The sequence below is a fragment of the Berghia stephanieae genome, chromosome 13 (genome assembly GCF_034508935.2).
Source record: "Berghia stephanieae isolate SIO BIC M18660-M18661 chromosome 13, UCSD_Bste_1.3, whole genome shotgun sequence".
Taxonomy (NCBI): Eukaryota; Metazoa; Mollusca; class Gastropoda; order Nudibranchia; family Aeolidiidae; genus Berghia; species Berghia stephanieae.
Genome location: NC_088372.1, coordinates 24334509 through 24354308, shown reverse-complemented (window position 1 = coordinate 24354308; position 19800 = coordinate 24334509). Strand labels below are relative to the sequence as shown.

General features: G+C 35.2%; 1 protein-coding gene across 2 annotated transcripts; it reads left to right on the top strand.

The window, feature by feature from the left end:
• The first annotated feature begins 1262 nt into the window (after positions 1 to 1262).
• LOC144958524 (angio-associated migratory cell protein-like) lies at positions 1263 to 17105 on the top strand. Of its 2 annotated transcripts, none has more exons than XM_078890552.1 (11): positions 1263 to 1841; positions 5062 to 5181; positions 6656 to 6769; positions 7995 to 8134; positions 8278 to 8422; positions 8876 to 8959; positions 10208 to 10317; positions 11886 to 11974; positions 13657 to 13747; positions 15031 to 15185; positions 15752 to 17105. In XM_078890552.1, exons 1-11 carry the CDS (start codon positions 1667 to 1669, stop codon positions 15822 to 15824), a joined length of 1296 nt encoding a protein of 431 aa, XP_078746678.1. In that variant the 5' UTR covers positions 1263 to 1666; the 3' UTR covers positions 15825 to 17105. The 2 variants fall into 2 exon arrangements, with proteins under 2 accessions (XP_078746678.1, XP_078746679.1); XM_078890553.1 differs by having other exon boundaries at positions 1299 to 1841; positions 5065 to 5181.
• The last annotated feature ends 2695 nt before the right edge of the window (positions 17106 to 19800 follow it).

Below are 19800 nucleotides of genomic sequence, written 5' to 3'. Positions count from 1 at the left end.
CCATCGCGAAGTAATTTAGACCAGCAGTTAAGCTTAATAGCCAATATTCTCGTCACAAACATATAACATAGAAACGATTGAGACATTGAGTATGCTCCGGTGTATGGGGTGAATTTTTAATTCAGAAAAGTGAGTGGAGCAGGCACTTATGTTGGTAACAACAAGATATGAAGTGAGTAGAAAAGTGCCAGAAGACAATAGAGAATAAAAAATTTTTTCGCGGCGGTGGTGGGGTTTGAACCTGCGACCTTATTGGTACGACAACTCCGCCTGGCAGGTGAGAGCGTGGCTCTACCGTGTGAGCTATCCACGAACACAAAAATATTCGTTTCAAACCCAAAGTCATTTCTAGATCCCTCTCTCACCCACTTCTTGAGATCGCCGATTCGTTCGCCACCATCGCGAAGTAATTTAGACCAGCAGTTAAGCTTAATAGCCAATATTCTCGTCACAAACATATAACATAGAAACGATTGAGACATTGAGTATGCTCCGGTGTATGGGGTGAATTTTTAATTCAGAAAAGTGAGTGGAGCAGGCACTTATGTTGGTAACAACAAGATATGAAGTGAGTAGAAAAGTGCCAGAAGACAATAGAGAATAAAAAATTTTTTCGATCACCGGCTTCAGGCAGCCCTTACCGTTTTCTTATCTATCTATGAACTATGAACGATAACTCATCAGGACAGGATTGCCAGATTATTTTTCAACAAAATGCCAGGGGAAGACTCAAAAAATGCCAAAACACTCAAAAAAATGCCAAAGTCTGTTGACTCCCACCCCCACTAAGAAAACTACTCACTTTTGATAGACAATTTACTATCATATCCTGGTGGCTTGCGTGTTTTCCTTTTTTTTTTTTTTTTTTTTTTTTTTTTTTAATTATACTAAATTTCCTGTTGGGGTAATTTTTTACCTACTGACTACTAAGTGAAGTGCTAAACCACTACACCACGGTTGGATCTTAAGAATGAAAAAGAAATACATTGACATGAAAGGTTAATACGTAAACAGTTAAATAATTATTGACAATTAAGAAAACTTACTGTTTCGTGTTTCTTATGATGTTTTTTGTTGAATCTGGTTCAAGTGCAGAGTAAAGGTGTCATTTGAAGTATAATATACAAGAAAAGAAAAGGCCAAATGAAAATGCCAAATGCCAAATGATTTTTCTAATGCCAAACGGTTTTCAAAAATGCCAGATTTTTGGAATCTGGCATTTAAAATGCCAAACTGGCAACCCTGCATCAGGAACGTTAGCTGATCTTTAATATTAAAGTTATGAAAAATCCATTATTGTTCTGCTCTTTTTGATGAAAACCCTGAATTGTTGCACTGTATATTGCGTACTGCGTACGAGTGTGCAACACTAGTGTGCTTGCGAACGACGAAGTTTCACATGTTGGAATGGTGTTTCCCTTTCATTATTGAAAATAAAAAGGCGACAAATTTGGAGACAGGCAGGTTAAAGATAAAGATCCGAAAAAAGTGTATATCAAACGGTGCCAAATAAAGCAAGAAATATAAATAAAACATCCAAAAAATCAGTCTTCCTCTTCGACTGGAGATTTTTTGATTCGCTACTTTCACTTTCACTTTCTCAATGAACTGAAAGTTTGATTTGATTCTGAGGTTGTAGTTGTAGCAAAGAGGAAACTTTTTCAGAATGTCAGACGACTCGAATGATGAAGGAGATGTCATTCTCAATCCAGAAGATATCGTAAGCGTTTTAGAATTAGATGAGGATGGAAACTTAAGAGACGAAGATGGTAATTTGGTGAACGGACTAGGCCTAGGCGGAGGTGAGAATGGAAGGGTTGAAAATGGACATACACACGATGGTGAGACATTGATTGATTAAATTAAGGGAGGACTTCCAAAGTTTCACAGCACTTTTATTATATTATTCAATTTTTAGCCATTATAGACTTTCAAGTAGATACTTTGGTTAGGCAGTTTAGTGAGCAGCAGCAGTGGCAGTCAAATTTTGACCCAACTCGCCCATAGGAAAGTTGTGATTGGAAATTGCCGTTCGCGTTTTGGGGGGTTCAATTAAAGATGCATAACTTCGTTATAAAGAGGAATATCGCAGATATTTTGGTATCATCATTATTTTCGTCTTTCAATTTCCTTTTAAATGGTGCCAATTAAGGAAAAATCCATTAATAATTCCAGAAGTTATATGAAGTTAAAATTTGGCAATTTTCAAATGCATTTATTTTTTTATGTACCGCGTGTGTTTTAAAAATTTAAACGTTTGTTTTTAGAATAACATCTAAACTTTATTCATGCCAAATTTCAGGGCTCTATATCGATGCGCAGACACCTTTTAACTTTGCGCCGAAATACCTTGTTTACATTATCTTCTCATCATGGCTCCCGGGCGATATCGATATTTTAAATTTAGTTATGTATTATGTTCAATTTAGTCCATAATATTTTCAGTACTATTATTTACTATGTTTTTATTTTGAATACATACTTTCCAACTTTATTTATACTTTGGTAAAAAATTCAAATTGGATTGAGCTCAATGAAACCTATATCCTATATATTAAAGTGCTTTTCAACACGATTCTGATGATACAAAAATTGTGAAAATCAGATAAGCAGAATTTTCCTGATTTTGTTTGGAAATCATGTTATGCTGTTAAAAAAAGCTTTTCCTTTCGACCACTGTAACTTCTTTGACTTTTATTACTTTTGAAGAGTTTTCTTTTACATTTCTTACTGGACCTATAAGTGATCAATCATTTAAAAAATCAAATAAAGAGGGTCTAGACTACCTGTTGATGGTTACTATTTTATAAATGTTATTTTAATTTGCATCAATTCTATGGGAGCGTTCACATATTACGTCATCAGCTAGGGGGGGAGGGGGGGTCTACCAAATGTTGACATGGGGGAGGGGGGGGGGGGGGTCAGACCCAAGATGATGTCATCAAAACATAAATTGCTATGATGAGTATTGCCCATCTCTCAAGAAACAAGATGGGAAAGGGGTATCACTTCTCAAAAGGCGAACTTGCCCTAAATGTTCATTGTATCACTCCTCGATCACAGCAATGAAAGACCATTCACGAAAATGCGGCATACAAGAAGAACAGCAAATGGGAGAAAGTGATGACGATGAAGATGAAATTGATGATACTATTTATAGTACATTGCCAGAGGTCCAAGGCAGAAACATTTTTGAATCAATTAATTTTATGTTTGGAAATTGAAACAGAAATTCATTCCACTAAAAGACTAATATGCTATAAAATAATTTGCCTCCTATACTATTTTAAATTACACTTTCTGAAATTTTTTTAATAGCACCTACACCAGGTAGCCTAATTTAAATAATGTTTGTTAGATTTTATCTTGCAAATTTAAATTTTATGTCCCCATTGTATCGTAAAACATAAATTATCAACAGTTTCTGTAATTAATAAAATGTCTGAATGTGTTTTATCAAACGTTGATAATCAATGTTTATGGTTTGAAAAATGAATAATAAATATTGTGAAATTAAAGTTATCTTTTAGTTTTTATTAAATTAGATGACGTCATCATCTGTTGGGGGAGGGGGGGGGGTCAGGTCAATGATGACAAGTGATGATTTGGGAGAGGGGGGGGTCTAAAAAGGGCAAATTTTTGATGACGTAATATGTGAACGCTCCCTATGTAATTATCAATAATTAGAATATTAAACAAACCCTCCCCCCCCCCCCCCCCCTCTCCAAAAAAAAACACAACAAAACCCCTATCTACTGTCACAGAAGACTATTCAGGCTGAGTCCAAATAACCTGTTGATTGCACATGAGCATTGGAATTTGAGTTCGAACAGCCATGGAAGACTATTCAGTTTCAGACTCGAGTCCTAATAGCTGCAGCCATAAATATTACTATTTTAGATGTTTCATTTTTATTATTGTAACTGGCGTGATTTTTCTATAAAAAACAATTTGCTAAGTCGGGGATTCGCCGACCGACGACATTATCACTTTTATTGTGTTTTGTTTCCCATCTGTTTCGAAATTGCAAGTGATGACAAACATTGTGTTTTATCAGGTTATAGTATCTTTAGTAAGGGTTGAGGGGGTTTCCCCAACGTTAAAGAAAAAAAAGAGGGGGGGGGGGGGGTATGGTGGATCTCCCTGGTAATTTATTAAAAAAATTCCCCCAGGCGTGATGTGAAACTATGGAACTCCTTCCTATATTATTAATATTGCCAAATTCCCTTCTCTCGTATATTTGTTTTGCATTTATTAAAGATTCATGAATATAATTTATAAGTTGCATAATAGGCTGTTACTTACTTAGTCCCTTCACTTCGTCTGGAGATAGGCCATTGACGAATCTCCTCTACCTAGTCCGGCTTTGTGCCATCTTCTCAGCTTCTCTCCATGTTAAGCCTTCAGTTTTTTGGCCCTCCATCAAAGTACTTCTCCAACTATTTCTCTTTCTCGTTCCCTGCGGATTCCATGCAAGAGCCTGCCTGATACTGGTAATGTTTTTTGCAGGCCTTCACAGGGTGTGGCCAAGCCATTTCCATCTCCTCTTCTTAATTTCTACTCTAATATCTTCTTGGCCTGTCAATCCCAAATAATTTCTGATTTTGTCATGCCATTTTTTAATTTCTAATATTCTTCTCATACAGTTGTTGATGAAGGACTGTATTTTATGGCTTGTGTTCCTATTCAAACGCCTTGTAAATTTTCATATTGGTGTTGACAATTTTAATCTTTGTTTTCCTTCGTATTTCTTTGGAAGGCCAGAATGTTTTCAACATGATAAAGGCTGCTCTTGCTTTACCTATCCTATTTTACTTATATAAAAGTTTGTATCTGAAAATTTTTTATGGTTATGTTATATTACTCAACTATATTTTAAAATTATTTTTGCATTTGGTTTGAGTTTGACTGGTGCACTGATACATTTTCCTCTTTTACAAAAAATTGTGTTGCTTTTTTTTTTTTTTTTGGACAAATTACTATTAATCATCACTGAATAGCACTTTGGTGTCCTCAAGTTCATGTAATTATAATTCTCCCTTTTGTCTTTGTATTCTCTAGAAGATGATGGAGAAGTTGATGAGGATGAGGATGCTATGGACACAGGTGAAGCTTCGGGAGGAGTGGCACCGACACAAGATGATAGTGTGTTGACTTTTTCAGGCCACCAAAATGATGCAGGTCTGTTTTGATTTGCCTGTTTTCCCTTATTTAATATTACCTAGGTCCTACTTCCAACTTACTATTTTTCAATTTTGAAAAGTTAAATGCACTATCACCAAACCCATCATTGTCACTGCCATATTCACTATATCATCATCACATTGTCACCGTCACAAACTAAAACTTAAAGAACACACCCCCATCATCATTATTATCATCATTATTATTACTATCACAATTACTGCTACAACTACAACCACCACCGTATCACCAGGTGCATTCCACGTTAATTTGTTATTCAACAAAATTCAGAATTAAAATTGTATTTTATTTTTTTTAAAAATAGATTCATTGAATTTTATGAAAATAGGATAAATTTCGTGACAAGCTCTTGTCTAGTTTTTAAACACGGCGACAAAGATGAGATTTGTGCCAAGTTTCGTAATCATGAGATTTATACTAATTTTCACCCAATGCCTGTGTCCAGCTTAATTGCAAATAAATCCTCTGCGAAAAGTTCAAATAATCTTCTATTCCAATAATATCAATTAGCTGTATAATAGAGCCGTGATTTCCTGCAAGATTTCAGTTGCCAAAAACCGTATTGATCTTTGACCTAAGTAGTCAGCAAATACTTGCTATTCATGAATACTTCTGAATAAAAGAGAAAATAATGCCAAAAAAAATATCATAATCAAATTTTCGCCTGATTGTTTTCAGAGCTGTCATTTTGAAGATTTGGTACTACATAAATCGACAACTTGTTTCCTTGATTAAGAGTGAAAAACGTTTTGCAACCAAATGTAACTTTTACAATAAATTTGACATCAGTCGACAGCAAACACCGGGTCTGTAATATTCAAGCACAACACCAGATCAAAAAGTATTCAAACACTATGTAGTACCTACTCACTGGATCAAGTAGCTGGCATCTCGGGTGGGAGGTCACAAGATAAAAAAAGGTTGATCTTTTTAACTTAATTTATATCAGATTGGTGTCCGATATTCCATCGAGGAGACCAAAATGCTGTACATTATGTTTTCTTAGAGTTTAATAGTGATATTTGATTTCTATGAAAGGATTATTATAAGTCAAGGATCTTTTATGGTGTTTTTACAAAATAATTACGAAGATAATAGAATCTTCAGGGTTGAATATTCCTGTCAAATAGAAAAAAATCAGAGAATCTAGTTTCATTTCCTAAATAATGCTGGCAGGATCAAAAGTATCCAAGTGATCCAGGAAGCAAGTTGCCAACTCTTTTTCGTTACTCACACCCCGGGTACCAAGGATCCATTCACCGGGTCTTCGCAGCTCTAGATTATTATATACTCATGATGTGGAAGTGACATCACTTGACTTTACTTTTGTGACAAGACGAGACGTCATATGGCTGAGCCACCGGTCACAGAGAGATTAATTAGTCTGTTGGAATTAATTTGAATTTTACTGAATATTTTTAAAAACCCAAAATACCCCTTTTTTTCCCAGTAATTTGTTGTCAATTGCATCCTACGGACAGCGACATTGCAGTCACTGGTGGTCAAGATGACAGAGCTTTGGTATGGAATACAAAAACTGGAGCTACAATTTTTGAATGTAAAGGTTTGTACGTGAATTTTGATTTCCATAAGCTTCATTAGATAATTGCACATTAGGATAAAGTCGAGTAACTTTTTCAAAAATCTCTGACAATTTTTTTTCACCAGCCGTTTACAGGCCTGTTATATACTTGTGGGTAAATTTGTCAGTACTTTGGGGTAAATTTGTCGTACAATAATTATTCTGAGGAGGATGAGCTTTGGCGTGCAATAGAAGCTGTTATCAAGCACTACACATCCAGCTCCATGAGCCTAAGGCTCGGAAGGTAGGACTACTTACTTTATTTACCCTGATGAGGGAATACATGAAGCATGGGGAAGATCATTCCGCGAGAGCATTGCCTCGACTTTTATGTTTCATCTTTACTTTTGTATGTGTGTTTTACGTTGTTTGAATTTTTTTTATTTTATTTTATCAACCCTTTATATTATATTGTTGTTTTTTTAAAAGCCATAATTCCTTCCTTCCTTCATCCAATTATATATACATACCTTTCACTCATCAAAAGAGCAGTTACACCAATATGTTAGATCTTATGTGGCTAGAAGAAAATTAAAACGAGGGGGGGGGGGAGTTTGGACAATGGGTATGGTAAAAGATAATCTCAATTTAGGATCGAAATGTTCAGTTATTATTATGTCAACAGGACTGTTGGTAAATATCATAGGTGTAGTACACTTACACTACAGATTATTTTCATTTTGACCAGAATTTTTTAAAAAGAAAACACTTTAGGTTAAATAATCCGCATAAAGTCAACATTGCTTAAAGACAGCCAATGTCAGGATTCCACTGTATTGGTAAATTAAGATGATCTCCAATATTGTCCAAAAACAATTACAGATAAAAATATTTTAAAATGTGAATTTTTTTTTTTCAGTGTACGCCTGACATGCACAAATATCACAATATTAAAATATCTATTCTGAGATATCGCCTGTGGTGTAACCGTAGCGGTATGTGTGGCTTTCTATTGGCCAAAATGTGATCGAATAGCAGTAAGGACACACACAATACCTTCCCATTGGTGAGATGCCTCTATCACCTACTCTCTATGCGTGTCATAATATTACAACAGTTAACGTTTTTCACATTTTGATGTCTTGTGATTCCAAGGAAAATCTCCACCACCTGCACAATGTCAAAACCAGATTATTTTTCTTCCAATATGGAGTTAGTTTCCTATGGCAGGTCTGAATTCTTCATGATCCTTTTAATTCTCACTCAGGTCACTCAGACACGGTGATAGCTGTTGGATTCAGTGCTGATGGAGCTCTTGTGGCTTCTGGAGATATGAAAGGATTGGTTCAAGTCTGGGCTGTCCCGTCTGGTGCTGTTGTCTGGTCCTTCGAAGTTGGAGACATTGAGGTGAGCTCTTGAAAAATTGAATAGTACAAGAAGAAAAGGTATTTGTTATTACAGCATCTGAACGTAAAATCAATTTTAAATTTAAATATTCATAAATTGTCTCTTGTGGTACCTACTATAATTTTTCATCCAACTCTTTTCAGTGGCTGCAATGGCATCAAGTAGCACCAGTCTTATTAGCAGGGACAAAAGATGGGGAGGTGTGGATGTGGAAGGTGCCAGCCGGTGACTGTAAAACATTTGCATCACATGGTGCTGGGGCCTCTTGTGGAAGGATTTTACCTGATGGTAAGTTTGTTTCTTGTACAAAGCCTTGGGACCCTAATATAACACCTTTCCTTAAGTCACTACACTGGCTTCCAATAGAGAAAAGAATAATATACAAAATCGCATGTTTTGCTTATTATAATTGCCTTCAACATACATCAGCTGAATGCCTTGTGAGGGAATATAGACCAACTCGATCTCTTCGATCCGCCAGTTCTTCGCTAATGGAGAAAAACATCCCAAGAACAAAGTTTGCTTACATATTGTATACTTACAATTATATAAGATTTTTTATGTGGAAATTCCTGTGAGTCAATTTTTAAGTTCACATCTCTTGGCCAAGGAATATTGTAAAGCATTTCAAGTACTCTTGTTTCAGCATTTGGCGCCTTAAAATTATTGAATTATTATATATATATATATATATCTTTTTTTAAATTAAAAAAATTAATTTTAAATTTTTTTTTCATGTAGGTAAACATTGTTGTGTTGGTTATGAAGACGGAACCATCAAGATTTGGGACCTAAAAGGAGGCGAAGCTGCATTCACAATTTCTGGTATGTTGTCAACTCTGTTTTTCATTGCTCACTTCCCTCTTCTTTTTTTTTTTTTTAGATTGTTACTGATTTGACAGTTTGTGGCAGGCTTGCCTATTGGTTTGAAATTGCATATTTTTGTTGACATTTTTACCAACTGGCATCATCTATACTAATAATTTGGTTTTCTTGTATACATTATAACATTCAACAAGGGTCTCAATTTTCCGCTATAGGTAGTAGTAGTAGCGTATGGCTACACCTCCAAATTCATTTCGTCTATCCATCTTCGAAAGTCTTCCTCTGCCATAAGAACAGTTTCATAGTCACCTTCAAGTTTAGTTACTGGACAGTGGAGGATGATGTGATTGCTGGTCTCTGGAGCTTCCTGACATTTCCGGCAGGCATCACTGTTCCTAAGTTTCCATTTGCACATATTTGATGCAGTTCTGCTGTATCCTGTTAAGAGGCGATTTTTCCGCTATATAGTGGAAATCCGTTATCCCCATTTTCTCAACTATTGACTGTTTCCTTCCTTACCCTCCCTTCTCCACCTCTGGTGTTTTGTAATAGTTGGTAAGAGTCTTTGTATTTTACATTTTTTTTCAAAATTTTTTTTTTATTTGAACAATGTTTCCATTTCTTGAAGCTTTTGAGTGAGATTTGTTATAACAACTGTTCAGTGCGGCTATGTGGTCTTGTGGTATGACAATCGCTTTCGAATCGGAAGGTCCTGGGTTCGAGACTCGCTCGGCGCATAGTTGAGTCCTTGGTAAAATGAGTACCTGGCCGTTAACAGCATTGTCTCTGTCGGGAAAAAATGTAATGTCGCCTGACAGGAGTCATGCCTGTTGGCCAGGGACCCCGTGTTAAGCGCTTTGAGCACGTTTGGTGGATATTGCACTATATAAAAGCTCAACTAGGTTAGGAACTTATTGGGGATCCCGAAAGCTCAGTTGGTAGAGCACTTGTTTCACATGCAAAAAAAACAAAACAAGATTGATCCCCTGTGCAGTCAAGATTGTTTCTGATCTCCCTGTCTACTGAGTAGTGAATCACTAGCTGAGTATGGCACAAAGTACTTTGCAAATGGATTGTACTTTTTTATGTTTGTAATATCCACTAATCTTACTCAAAGCTCTTACAACGATCCCTTAAACAGCAACACTAAAGACATGAGATGAGACAATATATCACAAACAAACAAACATATATCTTTTTTGTCTTCCTACCTAATTCATGACATTTATTATGACCATTATACTTCAGGTCATGATGGTCACCGGTCATCTGTTTTGTGTATGGATGTGAGAGGTAACACGTTGGTTACAGGCTCTGAGGATGGGACAGCTAAAGTGATCAGTCTGACCAATGGAAAGGTAATGTGTGCAGATTAAGGGATGAAGTTTTTAAAAATATGCAAATTTATATATCATATATGTTACAGCGAATGACATAATCAGTCAGATGGCGAAAAGGTTTGAAGTGAGATATTGCCAAGTTTAGTTAGAAGGTCAATTTTTATCAAAAATTAGTTCTTGTCTTAAAAGATTAAATCAACACTTTTTTTTACATCTTTGGGAAATCTTTAAGCTTACTATCACTTCTAAATATTTTTTACAGCTAGTCAAGTTTGAAATTTGAGTAAAGTTGCTGGATACCTTTCCCATACATCTGACCATAACTTCATGAAAAATCAACTGATTTACTTCAAATAAAGATTAAAATGCTACTCTGGGAAGCATATTATTTCAGAAAATGCAAAAAAAAAATTTTTTTAAAATACAAATCCAAAATTTTCACCTTCTTACTGATTATGTCATGCACTGACATAAATCCAGAGATTCGTTCTGCTTCTTTTTTTGGTTTTGTTTAGACCTATCTTAGCAGACAATATATAAAAAAAAAACAACTTCATGTTTCTCATAATGATTGGCGATAAATAACCTTTTAGTAATAAGACCTGTATAGTTTCTATTTACTATTGCTGTATATAGCTGGGCATTTGTTATCTATAGTCCAGTTGGTAAGCTGATGTAAAGTGCCTTACTCAGAGACACATAATAATTGATTGCCGATAGATAACCTTTTAGTAATAAGACCTGTATAGTTTCTATTACTATTGCTGTATATAGCTGGGCATTTCTTATCTATAGTCCAGTTGGTAAGCTGATGTAAAGTGCCTTACTCAGAAACACAACACTGGCGTGAGAATATTTTTATCATTGCTATTGTGATCTAGTTATTGTTGTGCGGATATGTGGTCTAGTGGTGTGGCACTCGTTTTCAGATTGGATGGTCCTGAGTTCGAGCCTCGCTTGGCGAGTTGAGTCCTTGGAAAAGGCTCTTTACTCACATTCTCTCACCGTACTCAGGTGTAAAATGAGTACCTGGCCATTAACATCGTTGTCTATGTCAGAAAAAAAACTATAATATCACCTTACAGGTGACATGTCTCGTTCTACATGTTAAGTTACATGTTGCTGTTGGTCAAGGACCCCTTGTAAGGCGCTTTGAGCACATTAAGTGGATATTGCTCTATATAAAAGCTCAAGTGTACTGACCAGAATCAGTACTGCTTGATTTTTTTGTTTAATTCTGTCTGTCGTTTCCACATGACAAGCATTCTAAGAAATATGGTCCATTATTCATTAATGGTGACCTCCATAGAGTGAAGGAACTGTAAAAGTTGAAGTTTAAGTTAAATGGAAAGATACCAGATTAGAATATAAACCATTTTTGTCGAGGCCTTTCATTGGCAAATGAAAAATTGTTGGTGTTCTATTATGACCTTTTCAGCTCAATTTTGACAGGGTGTCCAGCAAAGTTAACAGAAAGTCACAAATTTGAAAGAGTTGTAAATGTAGTTAAAGATTCAAAGAGTTAATAAATTAATTGAAGAATTAAATTATTTTTTATTATTTTTGATTAATGTATTTGTGTTTAGGTGACATCAACATTACAGTGTGGTGCCACTGTTGGACAAGGGGATGAAGAAGAAACATTTTCTGTGGAAGCTATTGGCTTATCATCAGTGTAAGTAGTACAAGGCTTGTAAATATCAGATTATAAAAACGTGTATGTGTGACAAATATTCAGATAATAAAATAATTTTATTACAGTTGACACTGCTTAACTTAAGTCAATTCTCAAGGGACAAAATTATAAATTTACTAATTTGTTAAGATTTTTTTTTTAAATCAAGCTTTTTAAAAAGTTATTTGATATTCCAAATGGTACCAGAATTCATACAGGTTGCAAAAGTACAGAAGTGGTTCTTAAACTACAAATGCTGCCCTGCATAAGACCTGTTACCTATGCAGATTTAATCCTGTGGCTTTGTGGTATTGTAGTATGACACTAGGCCTCTGACTTGTGGGTCCAGGGTGCAAAGTTGAGGTCATTGCAATATGATGTACCTCCAGGAAAGTGTCATTTGTCTTCACAAAAATGCCCCAAAAATGTGAAATTATGCGCAAATTATGCCCTCCAAAAATGTTAAGTTTTGTTGTTTTTATTGGAAGTCATTTGTACGTGTTTATTCGTTTTAGTCTTGAATGATTATGGAAAAGTTATAATAAATCATGACAATAAACAAGCAATATAACAAAAAACAAAAGCAACAAACAATTAACAAAAGAAAACAAACAAAAAACAAACACAAATTTAATAGGAGAAGAATAAAAAGAAGACAACAATTAGGGAGGACAAAAGTAAAACGGCAGAATTATACATCTTTTAAGTAAAAAGGGTATGAAGAATTTAGTTTCAGAATCAGAAAATTTGAAATGTATTTTACACCTGTCACCGGGTGCCTTCACTGTCTCAGGACTGACTTTCTTATGATAATTTTGAGGTCCTGTTCAGGCACATATAGAGCCTTGGCACTGGCGCTAATGCTATGTTTGTCATATCACTGTCATATGTCACCAGTCTCTCCCCAATCATGAGTCCAGTCCTTATACTCGAAATCCTGCTGATGTGCTGTAACATTTTTGGAATTCTTATCATATAAAAGTGACAAACTTGTCCATTGTTTTGGATTACTATGTGAAAGTACATGTGATATAGAAATGGAGGACAAACAGAGAAAGGAATTAGTGGACACAAAATAGGTTTCACAACAACAAGTGTTTTTTTAATTTAAACAAAAATATTCAAAAGAGAAATTTTGGATCAGACAACTAGGCGTTGCAAAGTACATGTATCTGATTATTGGCATGAACGCCAAATACAAATCCAAGAAAAACAGTAGTATTAGAGTAAAAGGACATATTTTGGATACGGCATAAATTAATAAAATTTTGGATACGGCATAAATTAAAAGTTCTATGCCAGGTGATGGAAAGTAGTTTAAAAAGCCAAACATGTTTTTTATTTTCGAAGGTTTTGACAAAATAAGATGAAGAATGAAATATGGGGTAAAGACATGCGGAAGGCAAAATCAATGTGGTTGTGATGGCATTTTCCTGGAGGTGCAGAAAATGTTCTTTTCTCACCTTCTCTCACATTCACATACACAGGTGTAAAATTAATACCTGGTTGTCAACAGTGTTGTCTCCGTTGAAAAATAAAATTGTAATATGTCCTCACATGTTGTATGTTGTTAATCATGATGTTAGTGTGCTTTAGGTTTGTCTTGTTTTATGTCTTTGAAAAGTTGTTATTCTACTATCTAATCATTGATGTTAATCCAAAGTCTGCCGATATCGTTTCAGAAATGACTACGTGGCCACTGGGACTTTGAGTGGCAAACTGGAGGTCTGGGATTTGCCCAGCAAGTCAGTGCGACACAGATTTGAACACCCTGTAAGTATGAGTACAATGATGAATGGTTATGGTTTATTACAAAGGTCAACTTCTCTCTACACATCAGAAATTTCTGGATTCAGATGAGGCCGAATTAATCCCTGAAGAATTAACAAATACTGCATTGCCCTCCGTATTAAAGTCACAACAAGATCTTGACAGCCTCAAAACTCTGGCCCAGGACGTGACCAATGGAAACAATTCACAACATGGATGGAGAGAGCAGCTATACTTATCGTACAATTCTCAGCAAGTGTCATTCGGACTGCAAAGCTTCCTACTACTACTACTACTACTACTACTACTACTACTACTACTACTACTACTACTACTACTACTACTACTACTACTACTACTACTACTACTACTACTACTACTACTACTACTACTACTACTTCTGCTGCTGCTGCTGCTACTACTACTACTACTACTACTACTACTACTACTACTACTACTTCAGTAGAAATATTTGCATTATCTGAATATATCTTTAGAAAGTAATGAGTAAATTAACATGGATCTGATCATTGATGTCAGTCAGCTTTTGTCATTCTTTAAGAAACAATTTAATAAAAAAAAAGAATTGGATGGACCATTAGATCGTGTTTTTATTTCACTAAATACGGATAAACTCAATTCAAATTGCCCGTTCAGAGACAAAGTTTTGTCCCAGTAAATTACTTTTTGAGACAGTTTTGCCCAATTGATACAGTAGTGTATATTTATCATTTTTTTATCAGTGAATTGGTAAACTTACTTTGTATTTTCCCCATTAGTCTGCATATTTGTTTAAAAAAATGAAAATAAGTAAATATGGATTTATGAAATGTCCTTCACTCACCTCATACTGCAGCCTCCTAAGTTCTTAGCATTAAACGTCGTTTATTTGACAGGAGAGTAAAACATTCGTGTTGTTCTTCCTGGCAGATTTGCTACATTATTACATCATGTATTGACCTTTTTTCAAAGAATAAAAAGTTTCCAAAGGCTCATCATGGGAAGAACAATTGCTGAATACCCCCCCCCCCCCCCCCCCCCCTCTCACCCACCCAAAACAAAAAAAAAAACTAAAAAAGAAAACAGAAAAGAAACAAAAAGATCTCAAATGTTCAAACAGGTTGGATCAGGGAGTGTGTGTGTGTGTGTGTGTGTGTGTGTCTGTGGTGAGGGTGATAGGTGGTTACAATTGAATCATTCAGAGCTATTTGTCTAGAAAGATTATTTGTAAATAAACGTGTAATCTAGAATGTAACCCTTTATTTTAATGGATCTTTTCCATCTAGAATGGCATTGTTAAGATCATGTGGTCTCCTTCGTCGACCGCCTTCTACACAGCCTGCCTGGATGGATGTATACGCCAGTTTGACTCACTGAGTGGCCAAATGGTGAGAACCTGGCAAGGACATACTGATGCCATCCTAGATATAAGTCTTGACAAGTGAGTAGATTTTCATGTTTATTGGATTTTTAAAAACTTTTGTTTCAGTTAGTATTGTTATTGTTATTATTATTATTATTGTTGTTATTATTATTATTATTATTATTATTATTATTATTATTATTTATTATTATTATTATTATTATTATTATTATTATTATTATTATTATTATTATTATTATTATTATTATTATTATTATTATTATTATTATTATTATAATTATTATTATTATTATTATTATTCCAGAGCTGGAAACCTTTTCTAAAATAGTGATGAAGAATTTCATCATATGAAGTTAGCTCCAAATACAGGCTTGCTGCCACTATGCTACTGCTCCCCTTCTTTCTCTCCTCCTACTACTACTACTACTACTACTACTACTACTACTACTACTACTACTACTACTACTACTACTACTACTACTACTACTGCTACTACTACTACTACTACTACTACTACTTTTCTTCTACCATTATAGCAGGTTCACCAACTGAATATTGACATCTCCCTACCTCTCCCCCCAAATCCCTAACTCCATCCTCTTTTTTTCTTCTATTTTTGACAGAAATGAGGGTCAATTGTTATCAACATCGGATGATTTTACTGCCAAGATTTTCTCCCTTACCAGCCAAACGTGACAGATAAATTGATAATACTGCTCTTACTGTTTATTGATTGAATGTATCTTTATCATGAAATACGAGACCATTTCCTTGTTTCTCTGTATACTATATGTGAGGCTGAGACAATAGTTTGTAACAATTGACACAAATTTTAAATGATTCAAAAAATTATTAACGTGAGTGTATCTTTATCATGAAATATCTTTTCCTTGCTTCTCTATGTTCTGTAACAGTTTTAGAGGGTTTAAATTCCTGCTATTATTTTGGTATTAGTTTCATTAGTTTTTCAGAGTTGAATAAAGACAAAAATATAACTGGGTGGGGTTCCTGACCTCCCATAGTGGGTAGGGAGGTACTTACTGTGTATTCTGTTCCCCTATATCTGTTTTCCAACATGCTTTCTGTCTTTTTCTTGAAATGAGATTACTTGGTTTTGTCCTGGCCCTGGCCGGATACCCTTGGTTGGGAGGGAAACAGTCAAATTTATAGTAAGAGTTTTGGGAGATGGTGTTTTTTGTCTTCTAAATCATCTCTCTGTTATGCACTGTATTTGTTTTACACACAAACACACACTTGATGTGTAAACATTTGAGTGTATTCCTCTTAATGGGGACCTGTGCTTGTGTCAGGATGAGACATTTAGTGATCTCAAACTAACTACACTGATGGTGTACTCTTTGAATCTACATTTGTTTCCTATTTGAACCAATTCCCCTTTGTCTTACTTATTCTTGAGTTCTTTAATTGTAATTTTAGAGCTTCTTACTATCCCATTTTCTTCCTTTTTACTGGCGCTAATATTACCTAAATGTGTTGCAAGTGCCGTAAAACCCTTAACTCACTTAACCCTAACACCGACTATATCCGTAGTTTACTCGGGTTACTGTTAGCCCATGCCTATTTATTACATTTTTCTGAGACAAATTATAGGCTTAGTATCACAGCTAATGTTTTTAGTTTTTACTTGTTAATGGTAGTTGAATAAAAATATCTATGTACATGCTCATTTTTAGTACATTTTTTGCAATTTTGAAAAGTAGCAAAAATCTCTAGGATTGAGTGAGCTAAAAAAAAAAATAATAAAACAAAGACAATATAAATGGGAAACTAGTACCAAAACAATAGCAGGAATATATCAATAAAAATGTAGGCATTTATCTCCATTTTTTGGACCCCTTGACAAACTATTTCTGTTATTCTTTTGATACAATATCTTCAGATTTCGGGGTCCCGTTGTTGTCATTATTCTGTCCATAGAAACTGATAAAAATAAAACCTATTCCTAAATTTTCAAAATAATTGGATATTGATGATATTCTTTTTGTTTTTAAACATTAGCAAAAACAGCCTTTGTGTCTAATGGGCAAAATACTTCTTTACCATCTGTCTGGATCAGTGATGATAATCTTAAAATCTGGTTGAGGATCCTGACCTCCCATAGTGGGTAGGGAGGTACATACCGTGTCTTCTATCCCCTTATATCTGTTATCCAACATGCTTCCTGTCTTTGTCTTGGAATGAGATTACTTATTTTTTTCCTGGCCCTCGTCGGGGTCCTGGCTGGGAGGGAAACAGTCAAATGCATAGTCATAGTTATTGTTTTGGGAGATGATATTTTTTTCCTTGTAAATCATCTCTCTGTTATGTATTATTATATTGTTATTTTGAATGTATAATATAAGCATTTGAGTGTATTTCTCTTTTGTCCGGATGAGACATGGGTGATCTCAAACTAAGTACATTGGTGGTATGCTCTTGGAATCTACATCTGATCCCTATTTGTTCCCAACCCCTTCGTCTTACTTTCTCTTGGGTGCTTTAATTGTAATTCTAGAACATTTTTACTATCCCAATTTTCTTCCTTTTTACTGGAGCTGATATAACCTGAATGTGTTGCAAGCACCGTAAAACCCTTAAAAACAACCAACAAACATAATCTTAAAATAAAATAAATAATAAATGCATTCACTTTATTCATCCCCAAGGGTACAATGTATGTCACATAGATTTTGGGATTGAGTTAAAAGTTCTAAGGACTAACCTGGTTTATGTTGCGATGGTTGTGTGTCTTGTACGACAGTTAGGGGAGAAGTGACAGTCCAGTGTGAAGTGGTGGGAGAGGATGGAGCTCATCCAGTTCTGGGCCAGTCTTCGTATTTATGTCTATTCGCAATTTTGCCTACGTAACTAATTTCAGGCCTGTAAATTTGCCGGCTTTTCCGGCAATTTCGCTCTGCCGGAAAAAAAAAAAAAAAACAAAAAAAAAAAAATAAACAAATTCAAGGGAGAAAGGGGAAGGGCACTTCCACTCAGTCATCCTCCTATGTCCCTAAAAGGGCAAAGTAAAGCACACCAACAGTGCTTCATCTCCACACCTTCCCTTTAGCAACTTTGAAGCCAACTTCATGGTGAGTGCTGTATGTTTAAGGGGTTTAATAATAATGTTTTAAGGCTCTTTTTGTCCTAAGTATACATTTTCATTTTGTTTTTTGCCTATTGAATTGGTAAAATTCTAAGAAAATATTCCGGGAAATGGGGATCTTTGCTCATGTTATATTGAAAAAGCTTTGGCTCCTCTCGTGGATTTTCAAGCAATTTTTTCGGGGGGTGGGGGGCAGATGCAGACCTGTAATTTACATTACATTTCCCCCTCCCCCTAGAAGTATGTACACTATATACAGCTGTGGTAATACCACAGTTTAAAGGTCCATGTGCAGGGGTCGGTGTTTTCCGCGGAATTCCGTGGTTTCAGATTCCGCAGATTTTTTTCCGTGGTTTCAAATTCCACGGTACCCAATCAATTAAAAAAAAAAAAAAAAAAAATTTTTACGATCCGAGTGAGAAAGTCTAACCCGCCGCCATTTTGTTTCGTTGTTTCCGAGGTTTCGTTCAACTTTATAATGTAGGGATACTGGGTTACTCCAGGTTTCTTTTTTTTTTTTTTTAAATGGTATCGATATCAATCTCAGTTGTTTTCTTATCTCTTTTTTATTTTATGCCTGATGGTATTGATACTTACGATATGATGTTAATTGCCCTACAATACCCCGTCATTGTTTGATTTCTTTCTTCTCTCAACTTTCTTCCCATTTGCCCATGTGTGTCTCTACCTAGTGTGCCTCTTATAGTGGGCAGGGAGGTACTTGCTGTGTCTTCTATCCCCTATATCTGTTTTCCAACTTGCTTTCTGTCTTTGTCTTGGAAAGAGATTACTTGGTTTTGTCCTGGCGCTGGCCTGAGTCCTAGCTGGGAGGGAAACAGTCAAATGCATAGTTATTGTTTTGGGAGGTGATATTTTTTTCCTTGTAAATCATCTCTGTGTTATGTATTATTATGTTTGTTATTTTTAATGTATAATGTAAGCATTTGAGTGTTTTCCTCTTTGTTGGATTTTGTGCTTGTGTCCGGATGAGACTTATAGGTGATCTCAAACTAAGTACATTGATGGTATGCTCTTGGAATCTACATCTGATCCCTATTTGTTCCCAGTTCCCCTTTGTCTTCCTTTCTCTTGGGTGCTTTAATTGTAATTCTAGAACTTTTTACTATCCCATTTTCTTCCTTTTTACTGGCGCTGATATAACCTAAATGTGTTGCAAGCGCCGTAAAACCCTTAAAAACAAAACATACCTAGTGTGCGGTTCATTCAATTTGGATTGACGTTTATCTTCTGTTTTTTGCTGGACTTAGTAATTATCACTTTATTTCTGCGGCTGTTTGACTTACTCCTTCAGTTGTTTTATTATAATATAGTATCCAGGTGATGTGTACTACGACTCAGCAGTGACCGTGTTTTTTTGGTGTGTCGATAGCTTAGTTAATTTGGTTTTTATCTTCAATTTCTTATTTCTTGACTGGAACTCCGGACTGGGTTATTATTATAAACTTTTGTGATTCATTTTCATAAATGGCTAGTCAGTTTCATACCCTTAAAGAAGACCAAAAGCCTTTGATTAAGGAGATTGACAAAACTGTAAAGAACAAATGGAAT